This window comes from Zophobas morio, unplaced genomic scaffold (assembly GCF_036711695.1).
Source record: "Zophobas morio isolate AGI-343-1 ecotype UQ-CSIRO unplaced genomic scaffold, CSIRO_AGI_Zmor_V1 ptg000600l, whole genome shotgun sequence".
In the NCBI taxonomy this organism is placed as follows: Eukaryota; Metazoa; Arthropoda; class Insecta; order Coleoptera; family Tenebrionidae; genus Zophobas; species Zophobas morio.
In genome coordinates, this window is record NW_026972703.1 from 178,135 (window position 1) to 199,586 (window position 21,452).

Here is a 21,452-nt window from a genome sequence, read left to right on the forward strand (position 1 = left end):
ACTATAAATACTACTATTATAATTTATTTTTGTAAATATACCAGCAAAAAGTTTCCTGGGAAAGACATCCCGTTTGAAGGAGGGTAGCAACTTTATTAACGTTTGGCATAACAGCGATCATGAGGGCCCCATCCTGCCGCTCTTCTTCCTTTTTGTCGCAATCAACATAGATGCTGCCTGTTTTATAATTATTAAAAGTATTTGATACAAAAAGATAAAATAAGAAAACTCAAAAAGACCGGATATTAACGAGACCGAACTCGCAGAAATTAAATCGTACATCTGAATTCCCGCTTGGCCCAGTGCAACAGACGCACTGGATTTTATTATATAAATTACTAACAGTAATTAAATAATTGTGTATATATTTTAAAAATCACTTAATTATTTAAATTTTTTACATGACAATTAATAAATAATAATATATATGATCATTAGTGTATTTGTTAAACCTTGTTAAAGCAGTCGATATAAAAGAGCCATCGTCATATATAAAGTTTATTTTAACTTCAATCACTGATTTTGGAAACAAATGCAATTGAACACTCAAAGATAATGCATTTTCAAAAAGATCTCCGAGCTCTTTTTCTTCTTCCGTCTAGCAAAAGTTATTAGTTACTATACAAAATTTTTAATGAAGACGTCAGAGAAATCAAAATCTTAGCCAAAAAAAATTAAAAACAAAAATTCCCATGTTATAATAATAAGATATAATTTCTTGCATTACTTTAAATATAGACTTCTGTTGCGGACGGCAAGAACTTGCAAAGTATACTTCGCAGGAAAGTTTCCCAACATCACTGTAAGATTCGTTCTTAGTTAACTCGCGCGGGCCAAAACTTTTCATAAAAATTTTTTATAAAAAAAAAGAAAAGATTAATTATAATAAACACTCGCTCATTATAAAGTTTAAAAGCAAATTATATTGATTATAATTATTGGTAGATATAGACGTTTTAATTATATATAAAAAATATTAAAAATATAATAAATTACATATAAAGATGTTTAGTAATATATAACAATAAAAATGGAGAATGAAAGAAGAGTGTATCTTTTTTAAATTAAAAAATAAAGATATCAACTCGTTTCAATTAACCAATTGTTCTGACAAAAACAATACATTACAAGTAATTATTTACAAAAAAAAGCTTTCAAAAAAAAAGTTAGAAAAGAACAGAGGAATTATTTAGTTGATAAGGCTTGAATAAAATAAAAAGTGTAAAGGATTAAAAAAGAATTTTTAATGAAGCAAAATAATAAAATCGTCTAACACATGTTGCAAGGAGAGCTAATAATATAAATAACGTAGCAAAACTTGTTAAAGAAACAAAAATATAACTTACACTGCACAAATAACTTTTGTTTGTCCCATTTCTGCATAACAAGAACCTTTTGCTTCATTAATGACCCCAATTTTTAAATCTATTTTTTTAAATTAAGATAAACACGCTATCAAGGTCAAAAAGGAACAATAAACTCTTTTTTATGAGACATAGTTTACGTAATTTTCGAGCTTGCTCTTGATGGCGACCATTACTGCGTAGAAAGACATTATCAGGTCCATCCTTATGAAACCTTATAGGTGATCAAGGCTCTCAATAGCTTGCAAAAAGGAGTTACTTTTTCGTTCTCTGTGTATATTATAGGATCGACTACACCCACCGGATCCGGTAAACGAAGAGAGGAAATCATAAATAATATTTTTTAAACTCTATACATATAATAATATATTTAACAAAAAACTGCTATAAACTAATAGTTTCCACTGTACAAATAATAATATAAGGAAATTATCGTATACTAAAAATTTCTATTAGCTTTATTGTATAACCCCTGAATGCACTGTTGATCCGCTGGTATGCGCAAAAAAATACGCTCGCATTTCCAAGTTAAGCGTTCAGGTTTTGCAAGTAAATCTATTCGTTGGCTAAAGTCATCATCAAATAAAGCTTGCCAGCTTAAGAAGAGGCGCCACCCAATCTACGGTCGTGCAAGACAAGTTGCGTTGGTGCAATGAAGACCGTGTGCCTTACAAGGCTCCTAAGTCAGTAATTCACCTTGTGACTGTGCAAACTACACCCAGCACCAGCATATCTAGGCCCTATACCAAATGCATAAAGTAAAGACACTTGTATCGCTATGACAACGTTGCTAAGACAAAGAAATACTTGTAAATTAGTTAATTTATTATTAGCTACCCAAATAACGAAGGTAAATGAAATGTAACAAAATAAGTAAACGAAAAAATCCTCAGCCGGGAGTAAGTTATAATCCAGATTATACTAATCAAAACATTTACGCGTAAACACAATCTCGCGGTTTCAGTCTCACACTTTTTCGGTCTTAATGGTTTTACGTACTCAGAAACCAATTAAAAGTAAAGAGTAAATAAGCAACCCGCGAAATCTTCGAAAATTATCTAAAGGTCATCTTACTAACTACATACACTATATATATACCCTCTTCAGGAGCAAAAATAATCCATTTTCCGTTGCGATAAAAAACAGCGACTGTAATAATGCTAGTAAACACACGATGTCTAGGTGACCTTAAACTGCTCCTCGTCAAAATCGCTCGCCATATGTTCCAAAATCTGTACAACTTTCCACTTACGCTTCCCAAACGGAGTAAGTGGCGGGGATAACTATTAATAACGCTAGTAAAAGCAAAGCCTACCTTACCGCGAAGGACGTGCTTGATAGCCACTACCACGAACCTTTGAGGGCTGTACCGCATGGTATCTCATGGCAAAAGAAATCGCTATAACCAGCAAGCTGCGACACGTGGAGAGTATTGTATTAAACTACAAGGTTGTGACTCGAGCATTGTACCTTTGCACCAAGAACAAGCTCTCATTGCGAGAAATGAGGGGCTAATGCGTGGTGTATCTAGCCTATTATGACGCATCCTTCGACTCTCTAGTCCACACCTTTTCAGTAAGAGCATTCTCGCTTCATTTACTAATCTGTTGCGCGCTATGATGGGTACACTTAAATTTGTGCGGTGCACAGCTTTACGTCAAGACCTCTAACCCGCTGGACATCGTGCACGACGCAATGGTATCTCCCCTTACAAACATCAAACCAAACCCGCTAACCAATTACTTGGCAGGAGAGCTCACTTACAAGACATGCAGTGGTGCACATAGAGTTTTTGGTTTTAGTCAAGATGGGGGTTAAGTTTAAAGGATGCAAGAAGTCGATAAAGACTAGCCAAAATTTTATTTTTACGCTGTTAACTTGTTAATGTTCAAGAACTCAAAATTCGATGTTTATTGACACGATAAAGTATAAAATTATACTACTAACAAAGTATATAAAAAATTCACTTTTTAACTTCTATGGTAAGCGAGTAAGCCGATGATTCTACCTTAATAGAGTTATCTTTATATTTTTAATTGTTTACTGAGGTGCAGTTTATACGCTTCCTTCTTGCCTTCATTTTTTAAATTTACTAAAGGAAGCAAAGGTCTATTGTAGTCACTCTAAGATATTAAATTCTCACTTTTAACCGGCGCCCCCTCTCATTTCTTTATTGAACTTTCCTTAATTTATTTTTTCGTTTCCATTTTTTTTAAAATAATATATTTATGTTTTTGCTATTACCAAAGTTAAAAAGAATCATAAAAAAATTTTGTCTGTTACGACTTAGGTGGTACTAATGTAGGTAATTAAAAGTAGCATTTCAACATAGGGACAAATATTTAATTGTTTAAATATATATTATTAATAGTCAACAGTTAGGCTGTCCCTTTACACCGCTAGAATCCATATTAAAGAGCAAAAAGTATTTGTGGAGGGTGCTATAGCTTAAAAATCATGAGAATATGCTTATTTTAGTTATTCCTATGGTCAACTATCGTACGAAAGTATGTACTTTTTAACCCTTTTAAAAAATGTTTATAGTATGAAGGTAGCGTTCAAGGTAAGTGCACGTATGATTACATTAGTTTGGCGCGCGCACACGCAAAGATTTTTTCCTTTTTCTTTGTTGCGCGGTTGGGTTTGCTGCGTCTGGGAGCCTATAATAACCAAATAAATTTATAGAGCTTTCTAGTACTTCGACTTGTTTGTACTATATTACTTTATTGCGTATAATATACTTACATCTATATTATATTACTTTGCTGTCTATAATATATAAGTCCTCGAAGACGTACTCTCTGTGAAATAACAAAAACCAAAACAAAATTAAAGCGAAAAAATATACTTATTTGGTTAATTGCTCTTAATTCTTTTCTCCCTGCCATGATAAAACTATAATATTAGTACACATTACTAAGGTTATTAGGCCAGTATATTATTTAACGGATTTTATGGGTTTTTTGTGGATTTAAGAAAAAAAAAGAACTTTACGCGACTGTAATTTTGCATTTAATAATGTTTTAACCCACGGAGGACCAAGCTACTTGTCGTTCCTTTGTTGAGCTCGGGCGGTACAAATTGGGTACAAATTACCTACAAGTCCATTTTTTAATATTGGGGAAAGGTGCAAACCCATTAGGGGGACCGCCCGAGGTGTTATCAGTAACTTAGGTGGGCCTGGCAACTCTTGCATTAACAAAGCTTTAGTTTTTTTTTTTATTCAATTTTGGCGAAAAATCATAATAATAAATCATTAGCTCATAAGAACAACAATTATAACATTCCAGTTTTGAAGTGTCCGTGTCTTACTAAATTTTTTAGTTAAACACTAATTTATAACACCAACGCATTTGACTATCCACATGCCAGTAGATACTATGAAAAATAAAGCAAAGCTTATAAAAACTTCTCATTTTCTATCGAAACTTAAATTTTTCATAATTATGTAATAAACATAGAATTATAAGAAATTTTTTATGCCATATGACAGCGAAGATAAGTAAAGAAAAGCAGGAAAAAAAGGAAGGGAAAAGAAAAAAGGAAGAGCACAGTACGTGTGTTCCCGCGTGGTCACCCACCGCAGTACTAACCACGCTCGTGGCGATTTGACTTCTCAGATCGGACGGGATGAGGTACTTTTCGCCAGATATGACCGTGCTCACTTGGGCTACAAGTCTGCTTCTAATAAAGCCTAATGTACTATACAAATTTCAATAAATCCGTGGATCGTGGAACTTTTATAAAAACTTTCTGGCCGTGAGAAGTTCAAGGCACAATTGATATCTACCGTTCTTTCTTTCTAACGCTAGTTTTATAAATTTTATTCATAAGTTAAAGGAAAAAAAACTTTTTCACATCTTTACTAAATACCAAAGCTATTCATTTCTGGCATCTTTCACGGTTTGCTTTTAACACCAACCTAAGAGCTAGGTACTAAAACTTACCTAATTATCAACTGGAGTACAACATACTAAAAAATGGTTATCATGTTACTAGGAGAACACATATTAAAGACGGCAGAATATAAATTAATATAGTGAACCTCTATGATTTATCACCTGTTCTAATTTCTTTTTTTCTAATTGAAATCACTCTTGATGTTTATGTCTCCATTTTTGAATCTTATCATTTATAAGTACCACCGTAGCACTTCGGCAAACTGTTTATACGTTTGGTAAGGTTCTCTTCAGCAGGTAAGCATATATCAAATCGGCAATAAAGTTGTTTTTTCCTGAAAATATTCCAAAATCCAGTAAATATTAATGTTTAACACGGTTAAATTTTTTTCCTGCCACCATAATAGCCTCATGTTCGTTCCGAAAGATATGAAGGAGGTTCTCATGTTCAGTTCAATCACTATTGACCTGCTATTAAGTTTAATGTAGTCCCCTAAGTTTGTTTGTGCACCACGCTACTGCTAAAGTCTCTCCCTCGGTGACATTATACTTTTCCTGTGCATCGATACACTTAGAACTGACAAACTCTTTGTAATGCAATCGTCCATTAACCCTTGAAACAAAACTTTCCCCATACCGACATCGCTTGCATTCGTTTGAAAAATTAACGTGCAATTATTGTTTACATCCTCCACGCACAAACTTCTATTTAAAAGCCGTAATATGGTATTTTTGCAGCCTCTTTCTCGCTGTTCCATTTAAATTTAACCTTTCTCCATAATTTTTTAAGGGATTCCTGAGGATGGCATGGTTGAGAATATAATGATTCCTAAAATTCAGTGCATATATAAAACTTTTTAACTTCTTATTTTTCGGTCTCGGTATATATTTAAACGTCTGTCTTTATCTTTATCATATATTCTTACACCTACATTTGTGAGCTCTCTTCTTAACTTTTTAACTGAAGTTCTGGCAAAACAACACCTTTCAAGTCTAATATTAACCTTAAATTATTCATTATCTTTTAGTTAGGTCACTCAACCTTCCTTATTGTTCACTTTAAGTTCCTAGACACTAAACAACCGTTAACGAAAAAACCAGCCGTTATAAAAATCCATACTTCTATGGTTTTCGAAAGGTGCATTAACAAAACCAAAAGGTAACACAGTCCCCCTAAGTGTTAAAAGCAAACTGTGAAAAATTCCCTAAATATTAAAATTTTTAAAAATTTTCTCCTTGTCATTAAATTAATTTATTATTGCACTTTAATGAGTGTTCTCTTAGTAACATGCTATATCCAGCTTTTTTGGAAAACTTGTATGTCTTCTGATCATTATACAGTGTAATTACTTATTTTTTAGGTTCGTGTTAAAATGCAAATAACAAACCGTAAAGATTTCTAATTCAGAAATGATTGGTTTTGAGTAAAAGAAAAAAAAAGTTGTCTCAGACGCATGTAGATTTTCTTAACTTTATTGCTTTCAATAATTAACTGGGTTTAAATTTAATAAAACCAGCTTTTAAATAAAAGACTGGTAGATACTAATTCTGCCTTAAATTTTCACTGCCAAAAAGTACATAAAATCGGACACTTCACTATTGGTAGACATATTTATTTCTCGTATTTGCTAATAAGTTAATATTACGAATTATCGCCTAAAGTTGAATAAAAAAGAAATAGAGACCATATAGGTTAAGTTATAAATGGAGCCATAACTCTCACTAAAAATATACAGCACAGTTTAATCACTCTGCATCAAGTTCCACAATTATTATCACAGTCCTGAGCTCGTCCACTCTTACGAACAACAGAGTGGTTGTGGATGTGCGGTTATGGTTAAAAACCAGACTTTAAGCTAATGACACTCTCAATGGTTCCACGTAAATAGGACCGTCACTGCTACATATAAATAACTTTAAGAACGAGTTTGTATTGCCTTGCCCGGTATGGAGAGCGTATAAAATTGTAGAGGTTATAGTAGGGAAAGTGTTTAAACTATCGCGTCTGCAAAATATCCTTGTATGTTACTTACCGTAGTCCGCCTATAATGAGCCACGGTCTTGTGAATTTATATATTGTTTGCCAATTTGGGATGCACTCAAAATACGTTGTAAAAGCACCATCCTTAAGATGATACAAGCCGTTGACCTAATCCTTACAAGATTACTCTACTTGGAGCATATCGCCATAAATATTTATAATATGGAGAACAATATACTGAAAAAAAAATAGGACTTAGCATGTTACTAAGAGAACACACACAAATTTTGAGGAGAAACTATAAACCTTTTGTAAAGTTTATGAGGAAAAAAATTACTCTAAGGTGTAAAAAGTAATCTTACCTTACTATCTTCAACACTGCATCTGCCAAGGTGTACGATATATATTTCTAATATGTTACTATCCCGAAACCCCAAATGTAATATAGTGGCTAAAGGAAGTGCTACGGTGGTACTTATAAATGATAAGATTCAAAAATGGAGACATAAACATCAAGAGTGATTTCAATTAGAAAAAAAGAAATTAGAACAGGTGATAAATCATAGAGGTTCACTATATTAATTTATATTCTGCCGTCTTTAATATGTGTTCTCCTAGTAACATGATAACCATTTTTTAGTATGTTGTACTCCAGTTGATAATTAGGTAAGTTTTAGTACCTAGCTCTTAGGTTGGTGTTAAAGCAAACCGTGAAAGATGCCAGAAATGAATAGCTTTGGTATTTAGTAAAGATGTGAAAAAGTTTTTTTTCCTTTAACTTATGAATAAAATTTATAAAACTAGCGTTAGAAAGAAAGAACGGTAGATATCAATTGTGCCTTGAACTTCTCACGGCCAGAAAGTTTTTATAAAAGTTCCACGATCCACGGATTTATTGAAATTTGTATAGTACATTAGGCTTTATTAGAAGCAGACTTGTAGCCCAAGTGAGCACGGTCATATCTGGCGAAAAGTACCTCATCCCGTCCGATCTGAGAAGTCAAATCGCCACGAGCGTGGTTAGTACTGCGGTGGGTGACCACGCGGGAACACCGCGTACTGTGCTCTTCCTTTTTTCTTTTCCCTTCCTTTTTTTTCCTGCTTTTCTTTACTTATCTTCGCTGTCATATGGCATAAAAAATTTCTTATAATTCTATGTTTATTACATAATTATGAAAAATTTAAGTTTCGATAGAAAATGAGAAGTTTTTATAAGCTTTGCTTTGTTTTGCATAAACCTTAAGTCAGGTAAATTTTTTGTAAGCTATAACCGCTTTGTTTACCTACACTCACTTCCGTGCTTAAAGGTTAGTAAACCTTTGAGTTTATTATAGTCGGTTGGAGATAGAATTTGGTTTATAAACAGTTAAGGAGCTTCTTTGAGTAATATAAATCAGAAGGCGTTTTTTTTACAGTACTATTGAAAGAAATTTTATTCTTAAAAAAATAATGTGTAATATTAAAACTCTTACTTAGAGAACCGACATTTTTTATACAGGCTTTGAAGTGACAGGACTTTTATAAATTTTTCTAGTAAATGTTAACATTGGCCTTTATTTCAAAGTTGTTAACTGCGTTGATATTATCTTCTCATGCTAAAATTTTGTTCGCCTAAAATAATTACTATGCACATAAATTTTTAGTTTACTTTCCCACTTTCATAAATAATACAACTTGGGCCTCTTATAGCGCAGAACAGTGTTAAATCGTTAACCTTAGGGTGTTTTTTTATATAGTTACTACTAACCAAGGTTGATAAAATAATTTTGCTTAACTTAGTGCAACTTATGTACTACTATCTTGCTCTATTAAAACTTACAATCTAAATTTACGACAGGACAAATACCTCTCTTTTTCACGCCCCCAGTGCACTAAAACTGGTAAACTAAGATTTTCATAAAGCAGAGCAGATCACAATTCAACCTTTGCCAATCTCTCTTCTTTTTTACTATAGCTTGAAATAATTTTATCATATAAACTGAGGTGATAGAGGTTACCTAAACCAGAACCGTTGCTTAGAGGGTACTAATGCATCACTTCATCTATTACTTCGTTCAAATCATAGACAAGTACTAAGACTAACCTTTAAATTTTCCTTTTTATCGAACTCGATTTTAAAGAGTTTAGTACTGGAGGCTGCATGAAGAGAGTTCGCCGAGCACTCCTCTTTACAAACTATATTTGGGGTTAGGTAAAACCCGTGTTTTTCTACCCAAAATGTTAAAAAGAGTTCTTTTGTAAATCACTTCAGAGTATTTTTTTTATATTACTGTTGTTGAAACTCGATACTTAGTTGTTGATCGGAAACACGTTATCATTACAACAAATGAGGGCACTGAGGTCTACCAAGACGGTTTTTTAAATTTTTAGGATCTTGGTAAAGCTATTTATGACAAAAATTTAGACATAACTTGGTCTTAATGGGTATATTACAGGAAAAATATATATATAATACCCGTTATTAATATAACAATGATAAACTTGTCCAAGGACTACAAAATGTAGGCGTTAAATTATTATCAGTACCTAGGTTACACGCAATCATTGGGGAGAGGAGCATGCAAACAGTGACATATACTAAAACATACTAAATTAGCGAAACCCCTCTTTTACCTGACTCGATTTATATATTAAACATTGTTCAAAGAAGAATGAAGGACCATCGCTAATAAAGATTTTTGGATCAAGTTCAAAAAACTGAGTTTCTTTAAACCTCTAGATGTTTAAAAACCTTTTTTATAATTCTGAAATTTAAAAGAAATCTCAAGTTCGAGCACTTAAAACAATCTTTTCTATACTAACATATTCTACTAAGGATAAATACACTATACTTAAATTAACTACGGAAAAAACCGTAAGATCTAGAGACAGAGTATGAATTGAAGTCATCTTTCCATTTGATATTGCTATATACCCCCTTCAACCTCTTTTAAAGTATCACGGAAATTTCTTTCAAGGACAACTACTTTCCGGTGCTACTATTGTTTCCAGGATGCAACATGAAACAAACATTACAGCTAGGGAAGATTTAAAGTCCCAAGAACGAGCAACTTGCTATAAAGATATTAAAAAACAATATTAATCAGACAACTCGATATTTCGGTTCTAGCTGCAATAGCATAAAAAAAGTGTTAATAACATCGGTTATAACAAAAACTATAATAGTAATAATAATGCTAATATTTAAAATTAGTAGCTGTAATGAAAGTAATAATAATAAAAATTTGAACGATAGATAATACTCTATTCGTACCAATGTAACGCAGACAACTAAGGATATAATCAAAAAGCCAAGAAGAATTCCTTAAAAATAGTTACCAGGTTTTACGGCTGAGTATATACGATTACAATAATAAAACCAAAAATAATCTAAAACATAAGATGAAAAGATATAACCCCTATGGAATGGATACCTCTAAAACTAAAACACAGTGTTTAAATTACAAACAGACAAGCCCTGAAGAAATTTAAACTGAAGGACATTAAATTTTACAAATCTGGAAGATTAGCTCTATTCTAAAGAAGAAATAGAGAATACATCAAATAAAAAAGCTATTGAGATTATTGAAAATCAAACTAAGAAACAAAAAACTAGTATTGACCTTTTAAACAAAAAAATTTTTTGTAACACACAAGGAAGCCACGCTATCGGAAAGCAGAAATAATTATAAGGAAGCAGCTAAAATTGGACTTGAATTTTTGCGTACCCATGTAGGATTTGATGTTGATATAAACAGCTTAAACATTGATAAGATTATTACAACTACATGGAGGTTTGATGTTAAGTTAAACATCCACTTTAAAGCGAAACTGGCTGTGAAGTTGACTATAAAGTATTATTTCCCTTGTCCTTCATTTTGATTACTTATACATGGCTAAAATTCTACGAAAACCTATATGTACAATTGCAGTCCCTTCTAACATGGTTAATTACGAAAACCAGTCTATTTACACGTATCTCAAGGTCTTTAATCTGATATTAAGTAAAATAAATTGTTAGCAAAAAAACCTCAACGAGAACGTTACAACAAAAAGGAAGAAGCGCGTTGAGGATTACTGTTGATTTGTTTCTAAAATCTGATTATGCAGACTAGAAAGACATGGATATTATCAAAATAAAACTGATGTATGAAACTTCTACTCTAACAGTTATGATACAATTATAGGTATTTATGTTCATGACTTCAAAATAGTTTAGAGGTTATAAAAATTTTTGTTTTTTGAAAAGGAAAAAATTACAGAATATGCAGCAATATTATAAGTATTCTGGGGATTAACATAATAGGTAAAGGAGATTGTAATTTATTAATCAAACGTAAAACACTGAACACTTACACCTAAATATTCTACTAACACAAAATCCAAATGCGGAACCACCTTGCCAACCTCCACAAAATTGAACCCCGCCATTGTTGAAAGCAACACTGGTTATCAGTCTGGATGGATCATTACGCAATATGCCAATAGACTAGGCCTGATATCTCTTATGCGACATTAATTTTTTTAAAGATTCTCCACTGCAACAAGAAAGAACATATAAAATTGGCACTTAAAATTCTTAATTACCTAGAACAAAATAACAGTTTCTTTACTGAGATGCTATTGTGATTACACTTGGACCGAGAACTACGATTATAAAACCACCCTGGAATATATATACTATTTTAGTAAACGGATCTCCAGGGCAATGGCCTCCTAATATAGATAAAACAAATAGATAAATCTTCATGTGAGGCCTACGTTGCCCTTAGCAAAGCGTTATCATATTCAATGTCTTAATATACTTACAACCAAACTATGGGGTTAAACGTGAAATTTTAAACTGACAACGAAACAGTAAAAGATATAGCAAAAGGTGATACATGGAATATGTGGGTAAGACATATTGATGTAGCTTATTACCGCATTAAAAATGAACTTCGAAAAGAAATACTTACAATGGACATATACTCTCAAGATTAAAGCTGGCAGACATCCATACAACCACCCTCATTTCAGAAACATAATTTTTCTTGTTAACCGCTTTTTGATAACTATTATATTTTTTAATGGAGTTATAATTGACTTAAAGCTACCAAAATCTTCAAATTAAATTGGTATAGCGTAAGCGGGAAGTGAAAGGTTGAGCTAACGGTAAAAATAAAAAAAAACGATAAAGAAATTAGTTAAAATAATTATCCCATAAAAAAGAGAAATTATTAAAAAATTTTATATGCTACTATAATATATATTTATAGTCGAAAAAAACGGGTAAGATAGTAAAAAAATTCGTATGAACGTAGCTGAAGACCCTCAGCCTTTCGATGGCCAGGCACTGATAACGTAACAGAATGAATAAAGGGATGAAAAGAAGGGTTATCTTTGTGTCAAATTCGTATCGCTTTTATACACTATAATTTCAAGAAATTTAAGAGGCTGGGTAGTTGGTATTTGCTCGTCAGACACCGGCTGCGTTGTATAGCTTACAACAATCGAAGTTTCTCATAGTGTTAGAAAAACCTAAGGGCCACATCGCTAAAATTAATAAGAGGAGAGACAATACATCGAAGCTAATGGCATTTTCTTCAGCATCTCATTAGTTATGCCATCGAAGTCAGGCTAGCCTTAAGTTTTGGGTAGCGCTTCGACAATTTGCTTGATTCTCGTCTGCATTAACTAGCTCACGTGGTTCGTGTGAAAGCTCAGTCACAGAAGCGCATCATTGGCATATGAGAGAGAAAGCAGCACATTCTAAGCAATGAGAAGATTAGGGAAAACGTAGCCCTGTCTTCACCACTTTGGGTCACAATATTGTCTTCGCGAAAGGGCGGTATAGCGCACGTCCACTTGTCTTGACCCGTTTAACAAATTTTTTAAGAGACCGCTATAACCAATCCCTGTTATTTAGCTCAACCTGACCTCCTGTGTACTATTAAAATGCTCCATAAGCTTCAAGTGCACCGGCGCAACCGATTTAACGCTGTTTGTCTCTAGTGTTCTGAAGAGCATGGCTTCTATAAGACGTTGATGTTGGCAAATAAGTGCCTTCATTTCGTCAGACAGGCGATCGAAGCAATTCCTTACTTTACGTGTTGTATCGGCGATAGTGTAAGCCATGGTAAAGCACGCAACAGTATCATCCAGCATTGCGGGGCAGTCAGGTTGAGTGATGGGTCTTTGACGTATCCTTTTCATCGCCTAATTCGAGAATAAATGGAAGCTGGTCGAGCGGCAGTTCGTTGAGCGCTTCATTTGCCGTAGAGAGACGTAAATCTTTTAATAAAGGGACGGCCGATGCGTCCATTGCGCCTGCGATCGTCAAGTAGTCGAGCACTGTTGGTCGAGGATGTACAGCCAGCACCCATCAGCGTAGGCCTTAAGATTGTGGCCACTCGGGTTATCGACATGGCTGTCTTACTAAGTGTACTTGTAGTTGAGAGCTATACACAGATTAGCTAAGGTGTAATTGCAAAAATAGCGTCAAGACCGGAGGAGAGCCCTAGTAACTTCCTCAGGGAGATATAGGCAGCGAACACAAAAACTGGCCCCTGGGCGGACCAGCATAAGGAGACACTGCAGAGCTGGCAGAGACATCGATTAATGTTAAATGCTTTGTAACCGAAACAGCCATGCCAACATGTGCCCCAACCATCTTTGCGATACCTTGCACTAAATCCTGAAACTCGTATTTCTTGTTCTGAAAACCGTTAGCACACCAGAACCCAAATCGAAAGTGGCGTGTCTTTGGTCTAAAATCCATTGCAAACAAATTCTAATTCTTTTACAGTGCTGAGCATGTATATCTGTCGTTAAACTAGTAAACTCGACTCTGGACGTTTTTGCTGTTGTCGCTGATCAATTTTTCGTTAGGAGTGAGGCGGGTAACTTTACGAGCTATAAAAATTTTTGGTGAATCTGGTTGAGGTTTTACCTCACACGGGTTGCGTAAGAGGGTCTCGGGCACCAGTATTGCGGAGATAATGGGCGGTAACCATGTTATCTGTGTTAAAAAAAAATTAATGACCGTCGCAGGCTTCCGCGAATTGGGTTCTCATGTGGCCCTCGCCATAGTTGATGTTAAAAATGGATCTCCCATAAAGAAAAGAATGGATAAAAATTTATTTATGATAATAAATAATAAGAAAAGCGAACAAAAAGCAGTAGCCAATCAACTGAAATGGTGTAGGCGCACTCCGTGGTTCCGACTTGTAAACAGCCGTTCATATTCCAACTTATAAATAATCATTTCTCGAAAATAAAAGTAATTTCCGAAAAATGCAAATAGTAGTCTTGACCAACCGGATTTGAAAGATGTGCGTTTGTTTAAAATCCAGTTCCATCAGTGTAAATAGTGTTACTTAACATCTTGCGAGTGGGTAGTGATTACGTTTTACTTTCACAGTTGAAACATCTTGGACACAGAGCAAATTTTGCATTGTGCCCAAAGATCTAACAGCGGTGGCGCAGTCTGACGTGGTTAACTCTTATGTAGTTTTTCATTCTAATTTGAAGATGGATTACCCTCTCTGATCCCAACGGCTTTAAATGAAAGGCCTTTTATTATACACATGAGCATCCCATGAGGATGAGGCCCTTTCCTTATATGGTAATCCTTAAATGTTAAAAACTCAATTATAATTATGGACAATTTAGAAGTTGCATTGGTCGCAATTAACATTAATCTGGCCTAACAAAATAAAGCAGGGGGCGCATGCGAAAGCATAGAAACATTTATCATTATTTATTATGGATCATCTATCATTATAAAAAATGTAAAGTAATACTAAATAATAAATAACAGATAATTTGGGTGGTAAATTAAAGCTTAAATGTGAGCTTCTTTCATACTTATTGTACTAGTGGATTAGGATGTTCATTGTACTTTTCATAGATTTACTCGCTAGCGTATGAAAGCGCTAGTTCTATAAGGGCGTTAAGGGAGGTTAGCTCAGAATTATGATGCAAAACTAAACGATTCAAGCTGTTAAATAACAAAACTTGTAAATGTCTTTGCAGAATCTTTAAAAACATCAATCTTCATCATCTAACCCACAAAAAAAGTTTTCGCTGTGTACAAGTAAAGTTGAAATTTTTTATGGTCAGAGCCGTCAACTTGGAGCTGCACAATATGTTTTGAACATTTTGAGCTAGTGATACGGTAGTTGATTTGGGCATGCCTGAATATAAATGGCGAATAGTAGCCGTGATTAAAGTGGTCCTTGAGATTGTTAATTATATGATCCAATTAAAGTTCGCAGTTAAAATAAGGATAGATTCCACACCACGAGGGTATGCTCTTTGCATTTATATTAATTATAACTGGTAGGTTTAATTTACTAAGATTATTTTAAAATTGTGTATATATTTAATTCAACAAAAACATGACCCGATCTTCCGTTAGTGGCATTTTTTCAGTCTATGGGGCTGTAAAGAAGTTTTAGCTTTATTATCTAAAGGGCAAGTTAGATATATTGTTTTGGTCTATAGGGTCGAACAAAGCGTTGTTGGTAACTGTCTACGGGACAGCTTATTAGGAGCTTAAGTCTAGAGGGCCTGTGTATTTTAAAGGAGCCTAAAAGCTTAAAAAAAGATTTGAACAGGGACTCCAAACTTTAAATCTTTAACGGGTAAACCCTGAGGCTTAGGATAGATTTGTGCCTTTCTGCAAAATCAATTTCCGTGTTGAAACTATACTTTAAAGGCCAATATTTGTCTTCAAATTTTGATTCTATACCTCCCAATTAATATTTTAAAGTAAAACCATAAAAATTGTTTACTTACCTATCCAACCAAAAATAACCTTTCATCCAGAATAAACACTTTTTTGTCCAATAAAAATATTACGAAAACACATGCTTAGCTTAACGTTCACTGGTAACTAAACTTATCAATTTTTTAGTCTTTGTCGGTTACTGTCTAATTCTTTAGGACATGGTACCCAAACTTACCAAAGGTCGCTTCAGAGACCAAGTCTGTCGTTTAGGGTCAATTCCCATAGACCTACTCTTTTAAACTGAACCTAGGCGGTAAGTGGTAAACATAGCAACCAGTAACCTATAAGGGGTTGTATCTGTCATTTATATTAATTTTTTCCATGTGGACTGTGAGTTTTTTCTTTCATAAAAATTTCTAATTACCTGGATTGGGGACATGAAAGTGTGAAACTTGGCCATCTTGCGTACAAATTCGTTACACCAAACTTATTAAAGACTTTCTTAAAATCTGGAAAGCAAATTAATAATTTGAGATAAATGGTTTTTAAAAATTGCAGGTCATGGTAGAAAATTTCTATTTAAAATATTTGAAATCTAAATTTTATGATTTAAAATTTTTTAAATAAAGTAAATTAAGATTGTAATAGTGAAAAAGACCAGAGAATATTAAATATTGAAGATGTATGAGTGAGGATGAAGCAATAAATACATCTCCTTGCACATTTTTGGGGCAGTGTATTCCCCTCCGAAGGAGTAGAATGACTGCCCAGAAAGGCTAAGAAACAGTAATAAAATACCGGTCCAGCCTGCACTAGTCACTAATAAAAAATATAAAAAAAAGTAAGGAACACCTCCTTTTTCTTCTTATTTCCCTCTTGTCTTGTTACCTTTTAAACATACTAACATTAATTTAAAAAAAAGAGAGTACTAGAATATTGTACTAAGCCGAAATGCACATTAATTGAAAAATGCTTAACAGAGAACTTTATGCATAAATATCATATAGTCATATAGTTTGGCGGGAAGGTAACCGCGGGGAACAAACTAGGGTTAAATATACCGATACAAGGTAGAGAGAATCCAGAAACTTTTTTTTATAAGGTATATAAAATACTACCTTCTAAAAGGCGCCTGCTCTCCTCTAACTAAGCTTTTATGTTTAGGTTAAAATTCAAATTAGCTAAATATTATCTTTCTACATCATTAAGTATTTTAACGGGAGATGGGTATGTATTCCGACAGGCTAGAACTGGCGCGCTCAATCCCTTAGATGCAGCTCCCTTTTTCTGGTCAAAGTGGTTGGTATGTCTTTTTTAAAAACAAATTCTAATATTTTTATAATAAACTTGGTTATTTTAACGTAAACATCTCCACTTTTTTTATAGTCAGTTATGTTTCTATACCTTTTTCTAAACCCTAACCTTAACCTGAAGGGAGAAAGAAAACATGACACCTACACTATACTTTTCACAAAAGTCTAGTATGGATATACACTATCGTGCAAAATTGTTTCAATGTTTCGCATTTTTCCCTTTAATATAGAATAAATTTTCAATAACTTTTCAATAACGTAATGGATTACTTTAAAATTTATACACAGTAAGCTTCCATGTCCTAGCTACATTTTGTTAATACGATCTTAAATTGGTTTAATATTCGAAAAGATCTGAGCTTGTAAAGTTTAAAGATTATAGAAATAATTTTGCACGTAGAAGAAATTTAATTTAGTGAACGAGGTCTTAACAAATGGTAAAGCCCCCTTTTGCCAGAATCATTGCATGTATCCTCTTTGACTTAAGATAATATTTATTATTCATTTTAACTATCTAAGTAGTCTTGAGCTTAAACTCAGTTATTTAAATTTCATCTTCTTTGAAAGCGATAAACCTTGATTAGGTATTTCCTATTTGATTTGTTCAATAGTTAGATACTCTAGATACTTATAACTTTTAAGCAGAGTCTAGAATCTATAAGCGGCGCGGTTATATATATAGTACTAGTACTATAGTATAACTATAGTACTAGTAACAGACACTAGTCTGTTCAGTGCAGCTAAACCAGTCACCGCAATTCGCAGTAACGAGCCGCGACACGGATAACAGTGTATGTTACCAGTACCATAGCACAGGCTTAACCGATAAGGTAAGATTAAGCATGCGTCCTTCGGAACAAAGGATTATACTATAGAACCATTACTCATCATAGAGCTCTTGCTCGAGCGGCTTTCGTCAATGGTACTCACCGTCAACTAGAGTAGTGTGCTCTACAACCTAGCAGCTTTCGTTAACTATTTATCTAGTATTCAAGTTAACTACAACGGATAAGCCTAAGCAAATTAGATTTAAAACTTGCTTCAGCTGGCAATGCCAGTACTCAACGTTAAAAGGTCAAACAAGTAAACAGTAGTTATCTGTTTGTGTGGTATGGCTTGATATCTTTATAAAGTCATTAAACTTGCGAGCACTTTGGCATACTGGGATCTGATTGTGGCATTGATCCGGTGTTATATTTTTCCATTCTGATTGAACGAGTCCAAAGCTCGTCCAAGTTAGCAGGAGCTAATTCATTTGATCCCAGTATTCTCTTTAAGGCTCTCCATGCATGTTCAAGGGGTTGAGATCAGGAGATTACGGAGGCTTGACTAATCTCCTTCAACTGTTCTGGTTGACTCTCAGTAGTTTTCCTATTTGTTCTTATATTTTTGTTTTAATACAATTACTCTTTTCATATTTTCTGCTTATCTTTAATTTATTTTAGTTTGCTTTGTTATTTTTATCAAGTTTCTGACTTCCTATTGCTCTTATTGCTGCTATTTTCGCGCTCTTTTTCTGGGTAGAGCGTTATAATTTTTACTTTGATTATAACACCTTGAGTGTGCGCTTCAATCCTCTTACGCCCTGAGCTATGATGACAACTCTCAACCCTAGTAAATAAAAAATTTATTTGTAAAATCTGTTACTATTAGCCGTATACTGTCTTCTTAAAAAGGTCCTTGCAGGTCCTGCGTAAATTATAAATTTTAACTGCTTTTTGGAGCCCACCGCCTTAAAACCTCTTATTTTTAGCATTTTTATTTATAATAATGCAGTATTTAAAAGGCTTTTTATTATGCTAGTAGGTGAGCAACTATGTCACTGAAAGTGTTAGAATGGTGTACGCTTTATAACGTATTATTCGAACCCAAGAAGTTCGCTTTAGAAGTTGGGGTTTATCTTAACGTTAAAGTACTTTACGAGATCTACTCTTCACATTATTCAATTCGTAAAACTACAGAAGGCCATTTGCCAGCGTATGTGTTAATTTGATCTTATATAAGGGGGTAACTCAAGAAGCAACAAATTACTAGACTATAATAAAACCATAAATAAGTTATCTCTTAATATACTTTAAATTATAACGCTCTCTTAGTTATTAGAGAGATGGTGATAGGATTACTAGAGCCCTTCTAAGTAAAACAAGTTTTAAAACAGATTTGTTAGCCAGTTTGTTGACCTTTTTAAGTTACCTTTCGTTTTGCTTTTGTAATACTTAAACTTTTGCTCTTTACCTATATATAACAATATATTATTTATCTGTATCTATTTTCACTAATTTTGTTCCCATCCTTTTTTAAACAACTACTTAGTATTGATTCTATTTTATGACTTTAATAGTAAAATTTATAAACTTTATAGACATTTTTAAAAGGGATTTGAAGATAAGTTTGAAAGGCAGAGAGATATTTAACTTGAACGAAACCAGGAGTTAACCAAAGAATATAAACAAATTGGAAGAATAACTGTTAATTTTCGATTAAACGCTTTACATATTTAAGTGGTAGCTCCCGAAGCTTGATAGAGTCAATAAACACCGATTTACGAGCTACTCTCGACAGGTGAAAGCCTATATTAAATTTCCTACCACGTCAAGAGGTGGATGTCCATTGAGAAAGATCTAATGTCTCAAGTTCTAGAAGCCTAATAAGGTGAATCAAAAATCCTGACTACTATTATAGCGAAAGTGAACTTTTCTGCCAGTAATCGATTAAAGTGATTATGAAACCTTTCGTAAATGGCAACGGTATTACTTTTAAATACAGCAGTCAAGCCCGCAAATGACGTTCTTACTGTAAAGCTATGTTTCAGTAAACTATGGCGCTCCCCTCATAAAGCGTAGAACCTTGTCTTATCTTAATAGAAGAGAGGATGCTATTGCGGTGAGACCCCTTCCAATCAACTGAGTTTATTCATATTAGAGAACACTATATTTAGTATTAGAAATAAAGATCTACTTTCTCAGAAAACTTACATTAATTAAGCTTGAAAGTAAATCAAAAAGAACTTTATTACTAGTAATAAAAATTACTGAAGTCCTTGTTTCAACTTCAAGTAATTCTTCACTTTTCTGCGTTAGAGAGAGTTGAAATTTCTGTTTTGAATAATATAATATAACGGGAAATACTGGGAGGATTATATCATCCAAGTAGCGGACCACCAGTCATTCGCTACCCGCATAAAAACATCACTCTGTAGAGCCGATTAAAAACCTTGAAACAATCCTTTGTGCGCCTTCTATAACCGCGAATCTGTTATTAAACAAAAGCAACTTTGAGAGTGCAATTATTACACGTTATATTATTACTTTTTTAATACCTCCCCGAAACTTATAAGCTGCAACAGTTACTTTGAGTCAAGTTGTAAGTTTCCTCTGTTTTCAGCTTTTGGTAAATTCATAAACTCTTCGGCACTTGAGAGGAAATTCCACGACTATTTCCTGGTAGTATTGACTATAAGCAAGTGGCGCTCATAAAGGTTAAAAAATGGCCTTAAACTACAGCCCCTTCAACAACAGAAGTCTTTTTTAAATCTATGCTCACTAAAAGGCAGTCTTAGGGATTTTAAGGGGTGCACGAACGCACGTATAAACAAAAAATAGATGAGTTCTTTAAAATATAAATATCTACTTAAGGAAAAAAAAGATAAATGTTAACTCCAACTATCATAAAAGCAAAAGCAAATTTTGTTTTATGTCAAACAGGAGTTCTATATCTAGCAAGTATACAAAGAAGGAAGTCTCAAGTTTATGAAATAAACAAGGACTGCTGGAATCTTGCTAAAAACTTATTAAACAAATTAAGTTTATACAAATAAAATAACACCTAAAAACCATTACCTTGCTTTGAGACAAATAGCCTTTATAAGAAGATCGATAGTTTGTAGTTGAAGGTATAGGCAGACCTAATGACTTAATATATTTATAGTCCGTTAACACATTACCAATAAGAATCGTCGGGGTCCGTAAGTGAAAGAGCAAACAAAGCAGCGTGAGCTTTAATGTATAGCCCTAAATAAATTAACATATCACGAGTGCCTTTAGAGTGGAGACAGCTGCAAATTGAGGGCAACAATTTAGTCTTGAGTAGGAGGATCCAATACTAGGCTGGCAAAAGTGTGCTATTTGTTTTATTTAGTAGCCTATTAAAGTTCCCTCGCCATGTTTGTAACGCCCAATTATCTCCATCTTTGTCAGGTGTAAC

General features: G+C 33.6%; 1 protein-coding gene, 1 long non-coding RNA gene and 2 other non-coding genes across 4 annotated transcripts; 1 reads left to right on the forward strand and 3 right to left on the reverse strand.

The window, feature by feature from the left end:
- Nucleotides 1–16: 16 nt before the first annotated feature.
- Nucleotides 17–1,892, reverse strand: LOC135121527 (uncharacterized). Its single transcript, XM_064045833.1, has 8 exons — nucleotides 1,835–1,892; nucleotides 1,624–1,714; nucleotides 1,505–1,568; nucleotides 1,347–1,425; nucleotides 728–839; nucleotides 453–598; nucleotides 240–316; nucleotides 17–177 (listed from the first exon to the last, which is right to left on the reverse strand). Exons 2-8 carry the CDS (start codon nucleotides 1,693–1,695, stop codon nucleotides 17–19), a joined length of 711 nt encoding a protein of 236 aa, XP_063901903.1. The 5' UTR covers nucleotides 1,696–1,714; nucleotides 1,835–1,892.
- Nucleotides 1,893–4,909: 3,017 nt separating this feature from the next.
- LOC135121533 (5S ribosomal RNA) lies at nucleotides 4,910–5,027 on the reverse strand. Its single transcript, XR_010279029.1, has one exon. It is a non-coding gene; the product is annotated as a 5S ribosomal RNA (ribosomal RNA).
- A 3,166-nt stretch (nucleotides 5,028–8,193) lies between these two features.
- On the forward strand, nucleotides 8,194–8,312 carry LOC135121532 (5S ribosomal RNA). The gene has a single exon (XR_010279028.1). It is a non-coding gene; the product is annotated as a 5S ribosomal RNA (ribosomal RNA).
- Nucleotides 8,313–20,336: 12,024 nt separating this feature from the next.
- LOC135121506 (uncharacterized) lies at nucleotides 20,337–21,179 on the reverse strand. The gene is made up of 3 exons (XR_010279012.1): nucleotides 21,089–21,179; nucleotides 20,569–20,689; nucleotides 20,337–20,501 (listed from the first exon to the last, which is right to left on the reverse strand). It is a non-coding gene; the product is annotated as an uncharacterized LOC135121506 (long non-coding RNA).
- Nucleotides 21,180–21,452: the final 273 nt, after the last annotated feature.